Source organism: Epinephelus lanceolatus, chromosome 6 (genome assembly GCF_041903045.1).
Source record: "Epinephelus lanceolatus isolate andai-2023 chromosome 6, ASM4190304v1, whole genome shotgun sequence".
NCBI classification, from domain to species: domain Eukaryota; kingdom Metazoa; phylum Chordata; class Actinopteri; order Perciformes; family Serranidae; genus Epinephelus; species Epinephelus lanceolatus.
In genome coordinates, this window is record NC_135739.1 from 27,160,265 (window position 1) to 27,184,677 (window position 24,413).

A 24,413-nucleotide genomic window follows, 5' to 3' on the forward strand; every position below is an offset into this window, starting at 1 on the left:
CTATTTTCTTTCTTCTGAGCTACACCTGCTAACTGTATCACAGCACAGACAGAAGCACACATCTACTGCTTGCTCATCTAGCACTCAGGGCTGGGCGATATGGACAAAAATTCATATCTCGGTTACAGGCTAATTGGTGATACACGATTTATATATCTCTGTATTTCCTACCAAATGAGCTACATGTTCAGTTGCAAGTTGCAAACTGATCCACGGCCAAAGTCACCTGTTATTTTTGCTGTGTGTGTTTTAACACAGCAGGGCAGGTAAAAGAAGTTTACCTGTTGGGTGTGAGCTGTTTGCAGAGGTGCAGTAAGAGCCTCTCGTCTGCAGCATCTCACTGTGGCTGTTTCTGATTTCACTTTCCTCCCTGTTGTATTATTACACCTGCCTTTACTGAAGAAAAGCCGCTAACAAAGTTCCGCTAATTCAGAGATAAACACATTTCATTTCCTGTAGATCCTTCACAATAACAGTCCCATGTTATTTTATTATGTAAAACTTTTATTGTGAAGCAGCAAAATAAGGAAATGTTGACTTTTCAAGCAGAAACTTCATACACCTTCTGATACGGCGGATAGCGGACATGAAGCAAGACGCAGGAGAGAACCCAAACTCCAAACCACAGAGATTCAGTTAGAAGCTACAAAAGTACTGAGAGACTTACAACACCTTTCTCTACGGAAGCGTATTGCATTCACTTGACAAATAAAAAAAGCCCTGTTTTTCTGAGTATTTTTTTTCTGTTTTTCGGAGTAATTTATTTATTTTTCTGTTTTTCGGAGTAATATTTTCCCTGTTGTTCGTGGTAATTTTTTTCTGTTTTTCGGGGTATTTTTTTTCCCCCTGTTTTTCGGGGTATTTTTTTTTCTTCTGTTTTTCGTGGTAATTTTTTTTCCTGAACAAGGAGACGAGATACTTCAAAATCTTGCAAGAAGCTCCCACCTGGCACCTGCAAGTGACCCCTGCATCCATGGTGACTCCTGCTCATGGATGTATTTTGCACCCATGCTCCTGCTCCTAGACAATTTCAACTACGGGATCAATAAGGGTAAGGCATGTAAATAGTTACACACAGGGTATGATAATCTAGCTATGTTTTCGACTGCATCATTCTAGTGCAGGCCTATCGCTCAATGTAACAGGTTAGGTTAGTAACAGGTTGTAACAACATTACCTGACAACTGAAATCATGCCCATACACATTTGTCAGCTAACATTGTTACAACCTGCTACTAACCTAACCCAATTTTGAAGTATCTCGTCTCCTCGTTCAGGAAAAAAAATTACCACAAAAAACAGAAAAAAATTACCACAAAAAAACAGAAAAAAATTACCACGAAAAACATAAAATATTACTCAGAAAAACAGAAAATATTACTCAGAAAAACGGGGAAAATTACTCAGAAAAACAGGGGAAACATTACTCAGAAAAACAGAAACAATAACACCAAAAAACAGAAAAATAAATAAATAAAAATTACTCAGAAAAACAGGGCTTTTTTTTATTTGTCAAGTGAATGCAATACACTTCCGTATTTCTCAGTGGTCTCCTGCAGACAGAGGTGAGTAGAGTCTCACAACACACACACTTGTTTGAGGGGGAGAAGCGGGGTTGTCTGGTGTTGTCGGGTGTTGGCTGTGGTGGCGAGATGTCACTGCTTCCCGCTTGAGGGCAGGCAGCCCAGCTTTTGGACCTACTCCTGAGAAGGTCTATCTGTGGCGCAGCTCCCCATGGCACATCTCACACTGTGACAGGTAGATGTATGCTTCCATCTGCACAGTGATACAGTTGGCAAGTGAAGTTTGGTCGTACTACCTTACTACATAAACTACGGCCGACACCTCCAACACTTTTTGATTTAGAGGTGAACTTTCCCTTTAACAGTGTGATGTAATCAGAGATGACAAGAGCATTTCATCAGGACAGGGTGATCTTCCATGAGAGCAATCAAAGCCGCCGCTGTTTTCCTAATTGGGAAAATGAATATTAATCTATTCTAATGGTGAGAGGAGCTGTGCGGGGAAATTCCTCCCACTGTGCAAGTGATGTGTGACATGTGTGAGTGTTAAAGGGCAGACAGCCAGAAGAAGCTGTTCCTCTGATGCAAAGCTGGAAACCTTCACCTGTACATATAATAACACCCAGGGGTGCAAAGAGTATAATTATTGTCGCTCCATAAATAGAACCAGTCTCCAATCAACCCTCTACCTCTATTTCTGTAAGCGTGTGTGTGTGTGTGTGTGTGTGCCATGATTAACTCTACAGGCAGATGGAAACACAATGTTTTTGTGGAAGATGGAATTTTTTCACTCAAAAAGTTAACTTATAGAGCTGTGGGGGTTTATGGTTACAGCTCAGTTTATTAAACTTGTCTGTGATCATAAATATAAAAGGCTGAGAGTGAGTAACACTGCTGCATCAGTCGAAATCTGTAACAAAGCATAATGGTCATTTTCTGCCATCTGTCAGACTAAAGCATTTTATTCATTTTGATATAATTCCAACCTTTATTGTATTATTGTGATTTAGATATTTTGTGGTAAATGTTGATGACATTTTTGGTTTAATGCACCTCAGAGCTTTCTTAACATAAATAAGTAGCAGGTTTAGAAGGATGTCACAGTCACTGTGCCTGGGTCAAGACCTTTGTATCCGCCCACTCCACCGAGGTCGAGTTGACAGGTTCGTCTGGCATCGTGACACAAAACAGCAGTTTCCCGGTCAAAACAAAAAAGACCAATGAGCGCAGCGGGGGGGGGGGGGGGGGGGGGGGGTACTAATGCTGTTGTCAAGCTGTTGTCAAGTGTTGTCAAGCTGTGCGCCGGAGCCAGTGAGGAGTAATAACAACATTGGCAAACGCTATAAACAAGACAGACGCAGTTATTGAGGCCTCTCCTAAATCGGCACGTCTTCTCAACATCATAGTTATTTTTTGCTTTGCTCTGCTTCACACTTAAAACCCCCAACAAAACAAGTATGTTGGCACGGCTACACATCAGTGTGGTCTCAAACTGACGTTAGATTCAGGTGCATATGTTAGTCTCTAGTGATTGGTTAGGGAATATTAAATCCCCCTCCCCACAGAAATCTATTAGAGTGGACGCAATGTCAGAGTGTAAATGGAAACAGAGTGTAAGGAGCTGACATTTCTGTCTGAAATCAGGAAAACAGTATTTCTCTTATGGAGAAAAATGTCCTTTTGAACACAGGAGTGGTTGAATTTGCTCTGCAGCTCAGAGATAACAGCAGACACAGAGAGGGAATTTCTTTCTTTTTTTACATAATATGCAACTTGCTCTTAATCGCAGAAACTTTTTAATTGAAGATGATTTTTTTACTCAACTAAAAAGACAACGTCTTTTTGTGGCAGTACTCCTGCCTGCTCCTCTAAACTGGGGATGTGCCAACCACGAACACACTGACTATAAGTACCTCATACAACCCCACATAAAAAAATCTGATCTCTGTAGCTTTTTGGAAACACTTCAGGGTAGATGGAGATTCTTTCAAGTAGGAAATAAAGTTGTGCTTTAAAAAACAAATATCAGCTCTAGTTTTTTTCAATGTTTACTGGCAAGAATCTGATAAAAGCAGCAGACTGTTAACATCTACTTTGTCATCTAACTTGTAGTGTTGCTAGTGTCATTTAAACACTAAACGCAACATCCATCCATCCATCCATTTTCATCCACTTATCCGGGGCCAGGTCGTGGGGGCAGCAGGCCGAGCAAAGCACTGCAGACATCCCTCTCCCCAGCAATGCTTTCCAGCTCCTCCTGGGGGACTCCAAGGCATTCCCAGGCCAGACGAGATATATAATCCCTCCAGTGTGTCCTGGGTCTGCCCAGAGGCCTTCTACCAGTTGGATGTGCTTGGAGAACCTTTCCCAAGAGGAGCCCCAGAGGCATCCTGATCAGATGCCCGAACCAACTCAACTGACTGCTTTAGATGCGAAGGAGCAGCGGCTCTACTCCAAGCTCCCTCCGAATGCCCAAGCTCCTTACCCTATCTCTAAGGCTGAGCCCAGCCACCCCAGAGAGGATACTCATTTTGGCCGCTTGGATCTTATTCTGTCAGTCACGACCCAGAGCTTATAATTGACTTGACTTGAGCAGCAAATTTGAGGACTTAAGACGTGCTTGACTTACAGTGATAAAAGACTCAACTTGACTTTGATATGGTATTCATAACTTGAGACGTGTCTTAGACTTGAGACAGATGACTCAAAAGGACTTGCCTTTTTTTTTAATATTTGCTTTTTCCTAGATATTGAGAAATTACATTTTGGTTTTGAAGCTTGATTGGGTTATTTCTACAGCAATACCTGTAAATCTGGCAACCTACTAGGACGCATCAGAGCAGCAGAGACCAACGCACGAGGTTGCTTTCACAGAGGGGACTAGCCCAAAAATAATGACATTTGATTCAAGGATTATGTTGTTGTTGACGATAGTAAGAAAAGAACAACACAACATCCAACTTTATCTATTACTATAGAACCAAAAAGAAAGGTATGTGAATGTGTCTCTTTGGCTAATTTATTAGCTTACTGGCCCATCAGAATTTCCTACCTGACTTGTGACTTGCTTGACCTGAGCAATGACTTGACTTGCTTGATTCTCACCACAATTTGAGACTTGCTTGTGACTTGCACATGTGTGACCTACTCCCACCTCTGGTGTACATTGACTCCTGTTGGTAATGTGCCAGGAAGTTGAGTTCACTACTGTGACTTTTAGACCTTCTGAGGTTAAAGTTATTTAAGATTAAATTTATAATCACCAATATGCCCTTCAGAATCCATGTTTCAAAACAGTCTTTGAAGCATTATTCTGTGTAGGAGAAAAAAGCCATTTTAAAATGCTCCTAGCTTTCCAACAACAACAGACGTGACTCTTTCTCGTCATCAGATCAGACACTTGTTCTGAGTGTGTGTGTGTGTGCATGTGTATATGCATGTCCCCTGTGTCTTTATTAACTGCGAACAATGCCCTGAAGTAAAGATAAAACTTTTATCAGAGAGATACAATGTGACGTACAGCTGCAGTGTCAGATCTTACTTCAGTTAACCATGGACTTGATAAGGAAGAAAGGAGGGGTGTGTATGTGTGTGTGTGTGTATGTGTGTGAGTAAGAGGGGAAGTCATGAACCTTATTTACCTCAAGCCGTGACATTGATGCTGGTTATTTGTTGCAGCAGCAAGACAGCAGCTGAAACAAAGTAAAAGACAACAGAGAGGTGGTTTTAAAATGACGTTCATCACTCTTTGTAATCCAAGTTGATCATTATGAAGTACAGGGTATGATAGAATATGTTTGTTTTAAGGGGAGATAACAGAGACTGGTGCCGTCTCACATGACAAGATGAACATAAACATTCTGTTATTGCTCACTGGCAAATTAATCATCTATCACTTCACTGTCTGCAAAGATTTCTGGCATTGATAAGTCATTTTACGGGAATCACTTTGAATCTTTACTTTGGTTTTGCAGTCGTAAATGAAATTACACAAGAAAAAAAACAAAATAAGTAGTATAGGAAGTATGATGCAGGTCTCTAACACACATAAAGAAGAAAATTAAAGTGTAACTGGCCCTATGAAAACTAAACATTAATGAGGACTCATCTACAAAGTATTCATATGATTCATCAACACCACCTGGCATTACCATGTGCTCAGTGATGGCGGATTGATCTATGAGCACGCTGGAGGCACCACAAAGGCTAAAAAGCCTTTCTGTCCAGCTACAAAAATACATGATGAAGCACTTTTATGACTTTAGTTAACTGATTTATGTTCTAAACACACACGCACAGAGGGCTCAGCCCACAAGATGCAAGATGGTATAACAAAAAAGTTTAACACAAAAAGCACAAATGGTTACAAAAAGTTGACAGCAGGGACAAAATGTGTCGTGTAGGGTTCAAAGCTAAATTAAATTAAGAGACATTCTTATTCATATGAGGGGTAATTAGTCATAAAATGGTAAACAGCGCTGATGTAGTGCTTGTAACCTGAGATCAAGTGGTTCACAGTACCTTTACTCAGTGTATACCATTAAGGACACTTTGGAAGTTTACATTCCACATTGGGGACTGTATCTGGCTTAGTCCAGTAGTTATTTAGGCTTATATTTTATTTTTTATATAAATTTATTTTTTCCTTGTAGTTGGCAGCATGTGATCAATACCCAGTTGAAACTAGGCATCTTTTAAGTGGACCATTTTTCAGAAAAACCAACGGATTAAATTCTTCCTCACAGGTTGCGTCAATTCTACTTCTCCGACTAAATTGTATAAAAAAAAGCTGAGAAAACAGGATTGTTTTTCTTAGCTAATAAAAATTTGACACTTGAAAATACATTGTTTTACAGAACAGATACCCTCATGTTAGGAAATAAAATTACAGACAATATGAGTGTTAACAAAATAAATAAAATGACTAGGAAAAAGAGGAACTCGTCTCTTCAGCGCTTTTAAAATCCTGGCTATGGCTCAACTTACGTTCACTCACAGACACACCACACACACACTGGTCTAAGAGTTCAGCTTCAATACCCAGGGGGGGCTGGGGATTAAACTACTCACCCTGAGGTTGCAGAGGTACTCCAGGGTATTGCACTAGGGACTCACAAACACACACTTTTTTAAACTAGAATTACTGCCTTAGGGGTGTATATCTACGCAAACCAGTCAAGTTAGAGTTACAGTTTATGTCTGTCCAGACTCATGTAGCCATGACTGTTTACAATGCTTCAAATATGGATGTTGCTGCAAAGACACTACAAAATCTAAAACATGGACGCTTCACACATCTTCAACCCGGCAGCATGAAAATCTATACAACAGGGCTTGACGCTAACTTTTTTCCCCAAGGAGCACATGTGCTCCTAAGTTGAAAAGTAAGGAGCGCGCAAAGAACTTTAGGGGCACAATGTTAATTGATCAAATAATGTGTTTTCCGTAATAAACGTGATGCAAATAGACATTTTCGAGCAAAATTATTTAATGAATTTGTATACAAAATGTACAGAAAGGTAAAATCATCAAGTTTTGAAAAAGTATTGCAATTTAATTTTAGGGCGCAGAGCAAGCGGAGAGCAAGGTGCGCAAGACAGGATTTGGGGGAGTACAGGCTCGTTCAGGAGTTACAGCTCCATGGTGACCGCTTCCGGGTCTACTTCAGGCTCTTCTCTATGGCAAGCTGTTTTAACATTTAATCGCTAAGTTTGACTATCCAGAATTACCATTATAGATATCAACAACGTCATTTTGACTAGTAGTAATGTCACTGTGACTAGTATGAATTTTAATTGAAGATATCTATAACGTCATTCTTACTAGTCAAAACTGAATTACAGATATCTGTAACTATTTTTGCCATTCATGTGTATGGAGTTTGTCATTATAGATATCTACAATTACATTATGACTATCTATAATTCCAGTTTGAGATATCTACAACGTCATTTTGACTAGTCATAATTCAGTTGCAGATATCTACAACGTCATTTTGACTAGTCATAATTTAGATGCAGATATCTACAACGTCATTTTGACTAGTCATAATTCAGTTGCAGATATCTACAATGTCATTTTGACTAGTCAAAACTGAATTACAGATATCTATAACATCATTCTTACTAGTCAAAACTGAATTACAGATATCTGTAACTATTTTTGCCATTCATGTGTATGGGGTTTGTCATTATAGATATCTACAATTACATTATGACTATCTATAATTCCAGTTTGAGATATCTACAACGTCATTTTGACTAGTCATAATTCAGTTGCAGATATCTACAACGTCATTTTGACTAGTCATAATTTAGATGCAGATATCTACAACGTCATTTTGACTAGTCATAATTCAGTTACAGATATCTACAACGTCATTTTGACTAGTCAAAACTGAATTACAGATATCTATAACATCATTCTTACTAGTCAAAACTGAATTACAGATATCTGTAACTATTTTTGCCATTCATGTGTATGGGGTTTGTCATTATACATATCTACAATTACATTATGACTATCTATAATTCCAGTTTGAGATATCTACAACGTCATTTTGACTAGTCATAATTCAGTTGCAGATATCTACAACGTCATTTTGACTAGTCATAATTTAGATGCAGATATCTACAACGTCATTTTGACTAGTCATAATTCAGTTACAGATATCTACAACGTCATTTTGACTATCTGAAACTCAATTCAAGATATCTAGAAAGGACCATGTAGATATCTTCAATTGATGATAATTAAAGATATCTTGAACTTGAATTATGACTAGTCAAAATTAAATTGTAGATATCTCAAACTGGAATTACAGATATCCACAATTCAGTTGCAGATATCCGCAATAACAATTGCGGATATCTGCAACTGAATAACTCATAGGTTCGAACCATTCAAATTTTTTTTTTTTCGCATTATGTCCACAAGAGGGCAAACCAATACAAGGAAACATACTTGTAAATGTATTAACACAAGGAAACATAACTACTTGTAGGTATTTTTATTTCAACATAAACGTCATTGAAAACATTTACATACCTACACATTAAAACACATAAAACAATTATCTATAACATTACGTTAGAAACGACCGCGGACCTCTCGCTCGCCCCCCCCTCTCTGACCCGTGGCCACACCGCCCGTGGAAGCGCTGCGAATAGCCTCGAAGCGCCTCGAAGCGAAGCCAGTTTCCTTTTGCCGCCCATGTTAACCGATTGTGTCATCCACACCGGCTGCGCCACGCAGCTCCGTTTCGCGCCGTGAGCAAATGTGTCAAGCCGGGGGGTGACGGAGGCAACAGCTGGGAGCAGAACCGCTTGTCGACCAGCAGCACTTCCGCGGGCGGCGTGGCCCTGGCGTTTATGCAGTGCGTTCAGTGCAGCGGCCCAGGCCAACACCCACTTGCAAAAAGAACAGCTGCGGTGGTGTTTTTTTTTTCTCCACAATCGAATATCAATTTTCACATTCGAAGGTCCATTTTTTTTTCAAATTCGAATTTAAATTTGAATTTAGAATATTCCTTTACAGCCCTAGTGGGACTTATATTCATTGTGCCGACAGTGGCTTGGAAAACCGCCCATAACCGTGTCACACGGGGAAGAGGGAAGAGGGAAGGCGGCTTCTGCGGTTAGATTATCATTTTTTTTTATTGACAAAAATATAGGCTGCTTCGGCTGTTTTTTTATGCGCACACGTGCCCCTAAATATTTTTTACAGTTCGCACACACCTATTTTTAGTTGCAAATGTGAGTGAAATGCTCGCACTGTCGAGCCCTGTACAATCAGCACAGCTTCAAAGTGGGAGCCCAAGATTAGTGTCTGCAATTCAGTATCTGACCAAATGTCTCCCCTTCTGCTCCTGAGTTATCATGTTGAATAATGGAAAGAAAAGTGTTTTTACAGAACAATATGATGTCACAGTGAAGTTGACCTTTGACCTTTAGAATATGAAACACCATAACTTCATTATTTTATCCTATTGGACATTTGTGTGAAATTCTGTCATAATAAGCGTATGAATTCTTGAGTTATAGCCAAAAATACCTTTGATGTTTGACCACCAAAGTCTGATTCATTCATTTTTTGTCCAAGTGGATGTTTGTGCCAAATTTATATAAATCCTCTCAAGGCGTTCTTGAGATATTGTGTTCATGAGAATGGAATGGATGGACGGACAACCTGAAAACATTATGCTTTCGGCCACGGCTGTCACCAGAACAGAGGTATAAAAATGGTCTTGACTTGTAGTCCCAATCCCACATTTCCCATAATGCAACTCAATAGTGTCTCCTTCATTAAAAGCACACATTAAAAATACCAACGTCTTTCAAACTTGCCTCCAATTTGTAACACAGGCTTTATGGTACAGAACAGTTTTCACAGTATTCCAGTAATTCTATGCTGATGTATCAACACCTCACTGAATATTTATGTTGTGTCACAGCTCTCATTACATTATCCTACTCTGCAGTTCAAATCAGACTTTATTCCTGTCAATTAAAACCCACAGTAGCTCTGGGCGAGGAGCTGAACCACAGATTTGTGTCCGAGGAGACCATTTTATCAGCTGCAAGAAATCAATGAAGGTCATGAATTATTGAAATTTCCTTTAGCTCAGACTATAACAATTCAATCTGCTATTCAATTTTTTTTCATACAAACATCATTAAACAGAACATGAATATGTTTTATTCATGCTCTGCATCCAAAACAGTTGAGTACATCAATTTCTCAGACATTTATTGTAAAAGAAAAACACTTCTGCTTTTCATGTCTTTTAATGTGAATACCAGTCAATATTAATGCTTTTACAAAGTTCAGCCCATTAACACAGGGTGGACGTCTGCTTTCTGTCCTCATGAGGGCCGCAGCTTTTGATTATTTTCATTATCAATTAATATGCAGATTATTTAACCAATTTTTTTGTCTATAAAAGATTTTTAAAAAATGTGAAAAAAATCCCTTCTATAATTCCCCACAGTCCCAAACCCAAAGATATTCATTCTACTACTGTGTACTACTGTGTACAAAGAAGAAAAGCACAAAACACACTCACATTTATGAAGCTAAAACTGGCAATCTTACTATATAATGACGAAAACTCTGTATGTGTGTGGATGTGTCTGTGGGTGTGTCTGTGTGTGTGTCTGTTCCACGTTTTTCTCCTCACTGACTTGATCAATCCATGTGAAATGTGGCACAGTGGTAGAGGATCATGGGAGGATGCGAATGAAGCAATATTACATCAATTGGCCAAAGGAGGGCGCTATAGCAACTGATTGAAATTGCAACCTTTGAATGGGCATATCTCATGCCCCGTATGTCGTAGAGACATGAAACTTTGCACAGAGATGCCTCTCCTCATGAGGAACAAATTTGCCTCAAGAGCCCATAACTTCCGCTTATATAGATTTTCCGCCATTTTGAATTTTTTGAAAAACACTTAGAATCGATCTCTTCCTAGGAAGTTTGACTGATCTGCATGAAACTCTGTGAACATAATCTAGGGACCAATATCTAAAGTTCCCTCTTGGCAAAAGTTGGAAAACTTACTAAAACTGAGCTTCTATAAGGCAATGAATATTGCGGAGGGCGTGGCTCATCACATAAAGGTGTATAACATCTCAAGGGTTTCACTGATCACCACGCAACTTTGTAGGCATATGACCACACATAATCTGAGGGGACCCCTCCATTATTGACCCCATCAAACAAAATGGGGGCGCTAGAGAGCTAATTTCTTATCTAGGCCTAACCACCATATTGATTTTTACTAAACTTGGTAGATATGTAGAACAGGACAACTCAAGGTGACTGGAGAAATTTAACTCTAACTGGCAACTGGGTGGCGCTATAACAACAGAAAAATGCTTAAAAATGGCTAAAATGCGACCGATCGCTGTGGCTCCCCCTGTGGCCAAATGTTGATGGGTTTTTTTCAAATTTTTGGTATGACTAAGTCATGGTATGGTATGCTGTACATAATCACGGAACCAATGGACTAGTAATTGTAATTTTTGCTTTAAAAATAGCCAAAACAGAGGCGCCCAGTAGCTCAGTGCTTAGAGCGGGTGTCCCATGTACAAAGGCATTGTCCTTGCTGCAGCGTCCGTGGGTTCAATTCCAGTCTATGGCCTCATGCTGCATGCCATCCCCTCTCTCCCCCTTCACACTCACTCCTGTCCTGTCTAATAAAGGCAAAAACCTGAAGAAATAGTCTTTAAAAAATGACCAAAATGATTATTTAATTATCAGAATAGTTGCCCATTAATTTTCTGTTAATCGAATAATTGTATCGCATCTCTACTCAACATCTGCTGCTAACTCAGAATAACCTTTTTCCTCTCTCCTCTGGTATTGTAACATCTGCAAAAACTGTTGTGTCTGACATATAAAGCAAGTTAGCATATTATTTCTCACCTATAAAGAACGTTCACCTGCATGCACTCAGTTAGCAGTAAAAGTACATCCAGCTAAAATCAATTTAGTCTTATACAACATCCATTCAATAAATTGCTGTAGACTGTCCTCTCAAGACAAACAACATCAGCTTTTTCTTGACAGTTGTGGAAGGTGCAGAGCCGCAGACAAATTATGTTGTCTTGCTGATATGAGCGTCAGATCAAAAAACATTCTGAAGGGAATGGACAATTGATGCATTGTGTAAATTTCTAATCTGTGCCTCTCCCAACTCTTGCACATCCACACCCCCACCCACACTCTCAGGTCTTCCTCTTCCATCCATCTCACTGTCCCGCCAGCCCACCAGACCACCATGGGGTCTAGAGCCTTCAGCCAATCTGCTCCCCACCTCTGAAACCCCCTCCACCAGACATTCGTAGTGTCAGCTCTCTCCCCACAACCTAACCCCGCCTCAAAACTCTTTCAACTGGCCTATTCAGTATGACTCCCATCTGTCTAGCTACACACATCCACTATTTCCTTAGCATTTTATTTACTGTAAACTTGTTTTGGTGAATATTTATCTATTGTTATGTTATTATTCTATCATTTATTTATTTATTCTATGTTACTTTATACCTTACCTCGTTGACTTTTTTCATCTGATGTTTCCTCTATCTTTGCCTGTACAGTGACCTTGAGTGTCGTGTCGTAAAATGTATTATCATTATTATTATTACTATTAGGCCTATTACTATAATTCATTCGGAGAACCTGTTGGATAAATTCCACCTTCATGATGGTTAAAATGATTAACTGTTTTTTAATGGTCTAAGATTTTGGAGACTGAGAACAGAAAAACCTTTCATGTCTGCGTTTGCATGCAAAGGGCTGAAATGTGTCTCTTGTTTGCATGTGCATAATCTGCTGTTAAAGTTAGTTTAGTTCGTGGTGTTGTGTTATACTGAAAGATGTGTTTGACCTTTTGTCCACTCCCACTGATATGAACGAAAGTAGACTGGTGTTTTCATTTTATTGATCGCTTTTGATATGAGGGCTGTAATCTAAAAAAGATTCCTGATTAACAGGTGTTATTCAGGTGTATTCACAAACAGCTGAAGTGTGTCTGCATCCATTTATGGCTAACTGAAGGAATAAAGGACAGACTCGTAGACGTGTGCAATTTAATTTACTCTACATTACATCTGACTTGTAAAACAGACCCATACGTACATACGTGCAGCTTTAAAAAATTTAAAGGGCTTAAAACCCGTTTACACCACGTACAAATTTTGCTCTGACAAATTTGGATGGCAATTTATAAAAAAGATTTTGTGGGTATGTTTGCACACCCATGTCGAACATTGGTGCAGAGGCAAAAATATGAGGGCGGACCTTGATTTCAGCATAACACAAGAACAGAGCAGTCTTTAATGGTATTAATTAAACTTAAACTGTCACAATACTACAGAGCTGTGAATGGGGAAGCTGGGTCTGTAAATGTTTCTCACAATTTTGTTTTCCCATTTCAAACTTTCCCTTACATGATATCCAACTGTTTTAATCATTCCCATTTTGTTTTTGAGACAGGTTGTTTTGTCACTTTAGTGAGGCAGTCAGGTCTAAATACTACAATACCCATGAGTAGGCCTGGGTGGTATCACGGTATTACAGTATACCAGAATATGTAGAATATTGTTAATACCTTCAAAAATACAGACACTCATCTTTCTCAAACTCATGTGGAAAGGCTGTACTGAGGACGTACTGTATGGAGCGCACATCACACACTTCTCTTCTAAAAGTCAGTCTCTATTGCTGGAACAGACGGCTGAGCTGGCAAACATGGCGACTGCCAGTGGTGGGGATAATGTTACAGGACTGTAAACAACCAGCTAGGAACACGTGAAAGAGATTGTGCTGAATTTTTTTTTACATCTAACTCAGTGAATTGAGGGTTTATTTCGACAAAACCAGTGCAGGTGATTGTTGGAACAATGAAAAAAAGACTAATTGACAACACAACTAACTAAGATGGTTTGTGTGAGGTTTGTTGCTGGTGAGTTCGAATAAAGTGTGCTTTCTGAAGTTAACAAGGCAATTACGCTTAGGGCTGGGCGATAAAATTACTATTTTCAAGCAAGATAGAAATTTAGACAATACCGTTTTTATCAATATAGGGTCAAGTTGCGTTACATAACGCATACCAGTGTGCATCTCTCCTCTCAGCTCCGCCTCACTCATGCACTCACAAGTTCTCCAGCAACACTAAGAGCACCACAGAGCTGCTACTCTGTTTAATCTGTCTGTTAATTAGTCTACAGTGTGACAAAGGTCTACACGATGCACGTGCTATGCTAAATTGTGAGATGATTGAAATTACCGCAGCACACGCACATTCCAGTAGTTGTAGTCTAATGTTTGACATTGAGACAGCAACTGGATGCAGGCAAGAGATCTGTCTTAAAAAAGCAGCAACAACACAGACGTTTCATATACAAGACGTATATAACTCAAACAAACTCTCTCTTTCCTTCCCTCCCTCGGTCTATCTGTTGATGTTCTGTGCATACATAAAATTAATAGCCTCAATAAATAAAAAGATTTCAATCATTTTCCAGCACAAGATTCATTTGAAAGGCCATGGAAAACCACTTTTTCACTCCCCCTACAAAGATTTATAATTGTTCCAAACTCCAATGGGTTTAGACCTACCTGATACTTTTATACTCATGTTATAGTTTTGTGGCCTGTGCTGTGCAAAAAGTTAACATACAGCCCTGCTTTTTATTCTATAGAACTTTCAATGACATGTTGTGCAGTTGTATATTTTCAAACAGGGGGAAAAAATCCCTGTCTTTGCATTTTATTCTGATCACAGTCTGTTTTTATAAAAGTGCCTGTGACATCTTAAATGTGGCTTTGACTTGTAGCGCTGCTTACCCATGAGTCTGGAATACCATTGCTATGGGAAAAAAAACAAAGAAGTCAGCCCGAGGCTTAAATTAGAGTGATAGCTAAATCCAATCAAATTAGTTGTCCAATTTGTGAACAAAACACAATGCCACAGCTGCTGAATGAATCCATTTCAGTTTTCTCAAAACCTCATCTTTATCTCCTGTCTAACGTTAGTGGCACAAAACAGAAGTTTAACCTCTATGATTGGATATTTCTTGCCAAAATGCACCTTGAGAGTCAAAGTTATGTTCCCTCAAGGTTCTTTCACTTCTACCATCAACTTTTAATTTAAAGAACCAGATATTTTCTTACAAAGCCTGGATGTGATTGATGACTCAACCAGGAGAGTTTCATACCAATATCAGCCGGAGGAACCTTCCAACTGTGAGTCACCTAACATTGTGCATGGGAAAAATGAATGAGACTTTTCCTTCCAGAACCAGAGGTGTCCAAAATAGCGCCTCCCACTTCACAACTCTGAGAGAAGTCAAAATGTCTGCTGTGAAAATCAGAATCAGAGGGATGTGGAGCCTTGACAGAAGTATGAACTCACTGAGAGATTTCTAATTGCAGTATATGAATCCTTCCACATCTTTAAGTCTTTAAAAAACTCACGGCATTCTTTATTGCTTTTGCCCCCAAGAAAAAAATCGTCAGCTTTCAGCCTCTCTAGTGGACGTGGAAACCCTCTGCCCCCTGATACGCTTCACCACAGTCTGCCAGACCTTCTTTGAACCACAGCTCTACCCAGTTTCAAGATGCCGTTTGACAGCGTCAGCGCAGCAACACATTTGATCAGTTTCGGACAGTTTAGTTGTAAGGCGATGCTCTGGGTGCAGACAGCCTGCCATCTCTCTTATCTGTAGCGAGCTGACATTTAATTCAAACGATGCAGATTTTAAGGAGTGTTTCACCAAGGGGCCATCATTAATGTTGCCAGTTATATGTGTGATTTTTCTGCAATGAGAATTTATAACTTCAATTTATAACTTTGAGGGCTTAATAGGCAAGCTCTCAGATACTAATGCGTCTCCTGCACATGCAAACAGCATTTAGCTGAAAGGCAAATATACAGGATGTTGTCTGCTGTTTACAGTCAGAGAAATCTTGGTTATTTTCAATTAATTAAAATTTCAAAAGCTGTTTATTTAAGTGTGTTCAGTACTAATATTTCACATTTCAGAGCAGTGACTCTAAAAGTGAAAATGCTTTTAATATAACCATTTTCAAACCTGGACAGCGGCATTACCTATTTAACAGCTGTGACATCTCATGCTGCAATTATTCAAAAGTTCACAGTGTGCGTAGTGTGAAGCCTTCTGTCCTGGCACAGCATGGTCTGTAATGATTAACTACCTCAATGGCGGTGTTCCTGTCTTAAATTCTACAATCAGCCATCATAAAGTGAACACCCAAGGCATCTTGTGATGCCGTCATTGTCTTGGTGACGCACATCTGATATGCTTGTTAAGATTTGAGCTGATAAGGGACCACAAAGAGTCTAAGCAATATTCAAGAGCTTCACTATGACACAAGGTATTCACTGCGGGAAAATATGACTCACAACCTTCATCCCCAACCAACACACCCCTATGAATTTTAATCATCAGTATTACAGCTATGTCTTACCGCTACAGCCCATTGTTGATACAATATAAAAGAATAAGATCAACAATTTCTACCCGGAGACTTCAGAAAAGCTTTTTCACCCGCTAACATCTGGCTTTTTTACTTAATGGGAAATTTAACACGCTGCCACAAAATAACAGCCGTCTCCCCCATAGCAGCACTCAAACATCGTTCAAAATTTAGTTGGCACTAAGTTTAACAGAACGATAGTTAAATGAAGAGAATAAAACAGAGGTAACCACTGTGATATTTTCACTGATCTCCATGCTAAAAACCCATGTGCACACTGATTTTCGCTAGTCGGCAGATTTTGTCATCTTTGGACTGAGCCAGGCTAACTGTTTCCCCTGATTACTGCAGCTCTAGCTTTATATATTATTATTACGTGCTGCAGGATGAGTGGTAACAGATCACATGTAATCAGATTACAAAAAACAAGTAACTATAATCATCCTAGTGCAATTCGGTTAAAGTTACATTGTCTGGGTTACTTGATTATATTTCACACAGGACCGTTATTTCCATTTGCAGTATTAGATTGGGTGGTATCAGGGTATGAAATTAACAAAATATTTTGGGGGCAATTTTGGCCCCCACGGTCTAAAAAATGGGAGCATTTTCAAAATGTTTGGGGGCCATCAAAAAATTGTAATTATGTTATAACAATAAGCACATGAAAAGCAAAACCAACTAATATAGTGTCTTCACTCTTCAGTAGAAACCACTATAAATAAAATAAATAATGGGTTACATAAAGTTATGGTTGCAAAATATCACTCAGATTTCCTATAATTCAACCAGTTTAAATGTGATGATTTAACCATTAATCTACTGATAGCAGTACTAATGTTTCACCACATTACAGTTACTTTTACTGTTAAAAAGGCCAAATTACTGTAAATTCCTTAGATGCCATCCTGGAAGTAAGTTAATTTAAAATTCAGCATTCATTCTACCTTAATTTTTCATTAATTTGTCATTGTGTAGACACAGATCACCCAAGAAATGGTTAATTTATACTTATGGTACAGCAAAGCCCCCTCCCCTTCTCTGTCAGATTACTCTCACGTAATCAGTGCAATCTCATTGATTATGTCTGGAAAATGAGTTGTAGACGTGACGGTAAATTAATTTAATGAAAATAAAATTATACTTTAATGTCAGATTGTAATACTGTTAAAAATATAAATACATATAGTTGTTTCAAAAACTTGGGGGGCAATTTTGGCCCCCGGAACATGGCTTTTGGCAGCATTCTTGGATAAACTGCGGGCCAAATGGCCCGTGGCCCTTGCTAATTTCTGACACTGGGTGGTATGGCTCTGTTCTGGGGCCTCTCTGCCTTTCCTCAGGCCTACGCAGAAAGCATCTTCCATGCGCCTACGTGGAAAGCCTAAGGAAGGGAGAGCACATCTCTCTGCCCTTCCATGCACTTGTGTGGAAAGCCTTAAGTCAGACAGTACACCTTTCTGCCCTTCCACGTGCAAATGAGGAAAGCCTGAGGCAGAAAGAGCAAACCTCCCTACCCTTCCATGTGCCTACGTGGAAAGCCTTAAGGCAAAGAGAGCACACCTCTCTGCCCTTCCATGCACTTGCATGGAAAGCCTTAGGTCAAACAGTACACCTTTTTGCCCTTCCACATGTAAATGAGGAAAGCCTGAGGCGGAGAGAGCACACTTGTCTGCCCTTCCATGCGCCTACATGGAAGGCCTAAGGCATGCAGAGCAGCAGCAAAGACCCCTCGGGAACAAAACAGAGAAGCATCAATGACAAACAGAGATGACACTGATAAGTCAGACACAGCATGTAAAGGAGGAGCTGGAGTGGAGGCAGGTTGCAAAGCAGCTTGCAGAGGAAGCAGCAACAGTAGGCAGGCCAGAGCAGTTTAAATAGGGTGCTCTGAATGAGACTCACCACACCACTCACCCTGAATGACATTGGTTGCATAGAAAGGAATCATGTGATCTATCAGCTGACTCCCTTCATCAATCAGCCGCTCCATCAGTTGATTTGGCTTTTTGAGATCAGCTGATGTAGCTGGGATGTGAGCTAAGCTTGACATTGTGTCCTGCCTGAACTAACAGTGTGCTCAAAATTTGATTACATCTTTAGAATATGGCAATTTCAAAACCATAAAACCTTTTTTTTCATGATAACCAATGCTCTGTTAAATCATGAAAAGCACATCTTCTTAGACAACTGCTCCACTCTGTGGTGGACCTGATGGGAGAAAAAAAAAAAAAAAAACACTGCTGAGTCGAGATAAAAGGTTCATGCAGCGGCAGTCCCTCCAAACAGCCTTTCATAAAAAATAGCAGAATATGTTAAGTGCGACCTCAAATAGTTGTTAGTCTACAGAGTGAGATGTCTGACCTCCACTGTGGCCAAATATCTTTGTGTCTCACACCTTTGTTACACATGAAGTGAAGGAGCTTAGCTAAACCCACATATTGGTTTCCAGCTCAAACAAAATGACTTACTGTTACTCAGGCAAACAGAGGACACAGTGGACAGTAATCACTAAAGGACAGGAGCGAGTCATAGTCACAATCAATCTCCATATGTAGGTGTGTTTCTACTTGTTTTCTGTAGTGGATCAGTACTCTCTGTTAGTGAGTTTTAAACCAGCAACTCTGCATTTTGTTAAAACACGACAGCTATGACAAATGACATCATTTCTGCAACTGGACAGGGACAGAAAACAGCCTCAAACCAACATTCACGACAAACAGAAAAAAAACACTGCTGCTGTGACAAACTTGCAAATCACAAATAAAGTCACCTGTCAATAAAAACCCAGGTCTGTTTTTTAATTCTCATGATTGATCTCTGTGGGGAGGTGACAAGACAAATGGCATTTTTCTGTCAAATTACCAGTAAGTCATCCAGTCAGACAAAAGTAAATTTGGGGACTGGCTCTTCAAATGTTTGCATATACAACAGCCTCAGATCGTGATGGATGATAGGAGCAGGACAAGGCGGCTCAGCGCTGGAGCAGCACGCCATCTAATGGACACAGAGAGGACAGTCACGCCTGATTTTCTGTGTTTCTTGTTTAACTGATGTGAGTGAAGGAATCCCAAAGTTTCCTACATCAGTGAAACAGGTCTGACAGAGTGACTCTAACCCTGAGGGGGCTCTGTGCTGCATAGCGTAACTGCACTGTGAGTATGAAGGTAAGCACAGTGAAGACAGTGAAACACTCTCAGTCTGATACACTATGTCACACAATATGTCTCACTGCATCACTCGAAGGATCACATTTTACTTTCAGGCTGATGAAAAAACTCCTCAAGATTTTAACAGACAATGCCAAAAGGTCCCTGACATTTCAACGGCAGACATTTGGAAAAGAATTCAGCAATTCAGACAAAATGTAAATGATAAATAAATAAAAATGTACATATAAAATTATAAAATCGCTCTAATTGCAACAAAAATAATAAGAAGAAGAACTGTAATAATTACTCTTCTTTACTCTATTTTTCCTCATGATGCTGGTTTGAATCTACAACAAATAATTAAGTGCACTCTCTTTGAGTAAGGCACTAAACAAGCGCATTGGATCCTACCCTACACAGCAGTGAAAGAAAAAAGATTAGATTAATTCGATTAATCATATTGATTACTTAAAGAAAGCCAAATATCATCCCAGTGTAAAGAAGGTATCAAATTATCCCAACTCACAGAAGGTCAAAAGCCGCCCCAGCCAGATGATGAAGGGGAATAAACACGTGTGGAGACAGAGAGTAGTCTGAGCATGCTGAAATATGAATTTCCTGACAAATCTTTTTTACCTCCCAATTCTGAATGTGTGTATGAGTCAGAACAAAAATGATGATTGCTTGAAAGAGATACGTTTCAGCAAAACCTTTACCTCTTCCTCTGAATAAGGGAGGAGGGAGAGATCATGAAAGAAAGAAAAGGATGTGACGATGTCGCACAGTGTGTGTGTGTGTGTGTGTGTGTGTGTCATAGAGACCAAATGAAGGAAGCAGATATGGAGGAAGGAAGGAGATAAAGACAGGAGAAGGGAATGCATAAATATTTTGGGGAAATACATTCCATGTTGGTTTGCTGATGAAGCTTAATTATTTGAACAGCTGAGCACACAGTGTTGCTTACATTACAATACAACACAAGCATGACTGGAAAACTACTACTGAACATGCGCCGCAAGGATATTTCTAAAGAGTATTATACAAACACTACAACAGGGTGTCTTTATAAGAGAGTATAGCAGTGATACATGAATACTGTGACAAACTTCCATATAAATATTTCATGTTTTTACAGGAATATCATGAGAATATTGAAGAAATCATGCTGTAATGCAGCACAAACACAACATTAAATCTACTGAGTGCACTATGAGGATGACACATTACATTCATTAAGCTCTTATCAGTGTAAAATCACTGTTGAGTATCACTGACACGCTTTATGTCCCTGTATGTATTCTGTATGTATAGTGCAAAACTCCCGTAGTGAAATCGGTGTCTTAATCATTTTCTTCTCCCATGAGCAAACCATCTGCCAGGCACTTACCAACTTTACTTTGACATGGGTAAACATACACAATCAAGACATCGGCTGCCTCTGTGAGCGCATCTACCGCCATATGACAGTATTTTAAAGTTTAATTTTAAAGATTCACTTTCACTCACCGCACCGCAGCCGTCTTCTCTCTCGTAGCTTTTTCTTGCAGGAAAATTCCTCTGAGCCTGTCGGAGTCGTCCGTCAGGTAATGCTGCCGCAGTTATCGCTCTTTTCCATTTTTATTGCCGCAGATAACTTACCGAAGTTAGACTTCAAACTCTGCAACATGCAGCGCTACATGTACGGCTGTCACTGTGACGTCAGCGAGCGCGGATCACATGACAGGAAGTGGAGCTGTGGGACGTAAACAACTTTACAACACTAACCATGAGGTCTGCTACGGTGGCCCTCTATTGTTTTTACTACCCTACATTAACCTGGCTGTTCACACAGCTCACACACACCTAAATCTGTGTACGTGTGTCCTTATCTGTCAGTTTAGCCTACTCATGCCTCCTTGCATGTTTTTCACTGTTACTCATCTTTCTTGACCTTTTGTCTGTGGTTGACGCCTGCACAGTGACTCCCTAACGTCTGTCTGTCTGTCTTAAGTGCATTAGTATTACAGTTTTTCTCAAATGCTAAAACACATTTCACAAACGTTTCCTCTATGTTCCCCAATGTCTAAACACAACACCCTTTTCTAAAGCTACATAAACACAACCACACCTTCTCACTTCAAAACTCAAACTTTCACACCAAAAGAGCAGCTCGAAGCTTTCAAAAATGTAAACACTATACACATCATTACACACTACAGCAAAACAATTGAAAACACAATGCTCAATTTGTGAGAAGGTTCTTTGTTTCATAACTGCCAATGCATATTTTTTTTAGAAACTTTACAGTAACGGATCTTCTTAGATCTCTGTAGAGGATTAGGCATTTAGATTTGTGAGTTTCATATGAAGAGTATAAATCTATAGAAAATACTGCATCTACACTACTGTAACACAACTCAATGCAAAAACAGAATCTATTGCACACAACAACTCTTGAAAACATGTTCAGGGTGTGAAGTTTTTTTATTTACTTTATTCACACCACAATCACTGTGCGGCATCATGTCGCTGAGCTGCATCGGGCCACATCACTTCATCCACATCGCAGGCTATATTTTCTCTTGCCAGGCACCGCGGGAAAAACCCCCTGGAATGGCGAATCCATCCTTGGAAGGCCTCCACTGGAATGTCAGCACAGGCCAGCTCCATTGCCCTTAGGAGGTTCTCTCTAGTGTATGGTTGTCTGTCATAAACCTTCCATCTCCACGATGAGAAGAACTCCTCTATAGGGTTCAGGAAAGGGGAGTAGGGTGGCAGACAGACGTTTAAAAACTGGTTACTGTTGGTGGTGAACCACTCTCTGATTTGGTTTGTTCTGTGGAAGCGGACATTGTCCCAAATGATCACATAAATGGGATGTGCGGGCCCAGGATGGTGTTGTTGGCGGTCCAGGAGGATGTCTTTTAGCTCCTCTAGGAAGGTGAGGAGACGTTGGGTGTTGTAAGACCCAAGGACAGCATGCCGGTGGACAAGCCCCTCCGAACCCATGGCCGCACAAAGAGTAATATTACCCCCCCGTTGGCCAGGAACCTCAGTGATGGCTCTTTGGCCAATGATGTTACGGCCTCTTTGCCTTCGTTTCTGCAAGTTGAAGCCAGCCTCATCCAGGAAGAGGTACTCATGAGGTCTGGCCATCGCGTCCAACTGTAATATCCTCTGTGAAAATGTGAAAGTGCACAGGTGTTCAGAACAACAGTCAATCAGGTAGCACAGTATTGTCCAGAAGTAATGTAGGCCACTGAGCAACACAGTATGTCCACTAACTGTACTGTGAACATGGATGTATACTTACTTGCACATACTTGTAACGTAGGTCTTTGTGTCGCGCAGAGTTGCGCTCAAAGGGAACCCTATAGACCTGTTTCATCCGCATCTTTTGGCGCCGGAGAACTCGGTCTATTGTGGCCAAGCTGACATCATCAATGCTCTCAAAGTTGACATTATCGGCAATGACTTTGTCTCTGATCTCCCGGAGTCTGATGAGGTTGTTCTCACGAACCATATCCACAATGAGGGTTTCTTGTGCCGCTGTAAATATGGCAGCCCTCCCACCTCTATGTGGCATTCTTTCAACTCTAAAGACAGAAACATGTGTTGTCAATTGACATGTTTTACAATAACAACTGATTTGAAATATATAATAAATAGACTACTTTCACAGGCTTGTAAAACTGTATTGTGACAAAGAAAGCAATAGAGTACAATACCTGTTGTGTTGTCTGAATGCCCTGATAATGTTGGCCACGGTGAACCTACTCAGGTTTGGACGGACTCTTAGTCCTGCTTCAGCCATTGTCATGCCATGGACAATGACATGGTCAATGACTGTTGCTCGCATCTCGTCTGTAATGATGGTGCGAGGTTGTCTTGCTCTTCCTCCTGGACCTTCTCCTCTCCCTCCTGGACCTTCTCCTCTTCCTCGTTGGCCTGCTCCTCTTCCTCCTCTGATTTGAACTCCTCTTCCTCGTTGGCCTGCTCCTCTTCTTTCATGGCCAGCTCCTCTCCCTCCTCTGACTCGGATTCGTCTTCCCCTGACTCTGCCTTCATCCATTGTGTTTGTTTGGAAACTGTGCACTCTGAACTTGCTTTTATACATGTGGTCACAGCATTAGCAACAGGTGTCTTCAATTTTGAGTCGTTGTGTGTAATGAATGACGCCAGGTGTGTTCATTGTGTTCAAATATTGCTGACTGTGGCAAGCATTTTGCATCACATGAGCTTTCATTTGAGAATATGAGCAGAGTTCTTTTGCAACTTGTGTTTTAGCAAGGAAAAATGTGTTTAGATTTATGAGAACGGAGGATTGTGTTTTGTGAATTGTGTCTTCATGTGAAATGTGTTTATGATATTGGCAAATGATGGCTAGATTTAGTAAATGTGTTTAGACAACTGGTCATTTGGTTTAGAGGATTGGCTTTTGTGTTTTAGCATTTGAGAAAAACTGTAATAGAAAAGTCAACTCAAAAGTATAAGTCCTCATTATGCAGAGTGCCCCCTGTGTGTTTTATTAATGTAGGCTATATTACAGGCGTTATTAATATGAAATAATGTGCATGCAATCTTGTAATGTTTTTTAAGTTACTTGATTAATCTTCATTTAATCAGGAAGTCTGCACCTTTTCAAGAAAAATCTGGCCACAATAGCAGCTGAAAAACCTTTTTAACAACTCATTTAACTTCACCCCCCTCATGGCAACAGGACCAATAGTAGTGGCTTCCCGAGCACAACAAT

General features: G+C 40.0%; 1 protein-coding gene and 1 pseudogene across 1 annotated transcript in view; both read right to left on the reverse strand.

Moving 5' to 3' along the window:
* pde4cb (phosphodiesterase 4C, cAMP-specific b) overlaps positions 1-21,372 on the reverse strand; it is a 131,565-nt gene extending 110,193 nt beyond the window's left edge. Inside the window, exons 1-2 of the mRNA XM_033621125.2 lie at positions 21,188-21,372; positions 5,165-5,215 (exon numbers count right to left, since the gene is read on the reverse strand). Of these exons, the coding sequence (XP_033477016.2) occupies positions 5,165-5,179 (15 nt within the window). The 5' untranslated portion in view covers positions 5,180-5,215; positions 21,188-21,372. The remainder of the gene's footprint in view (positions 1-5,164; positions 5,216-21,187) is intronic.
* Positions 21,373-22,125: 753 nt separating this feature from the next.
* LOC144463677 (uncharacterized) lies at positions 22,126-24,135 on the reverse strand (annotated as a pseudogene).
* Positions 24,136-24,413: the final 278 nt, after the last annotated feature.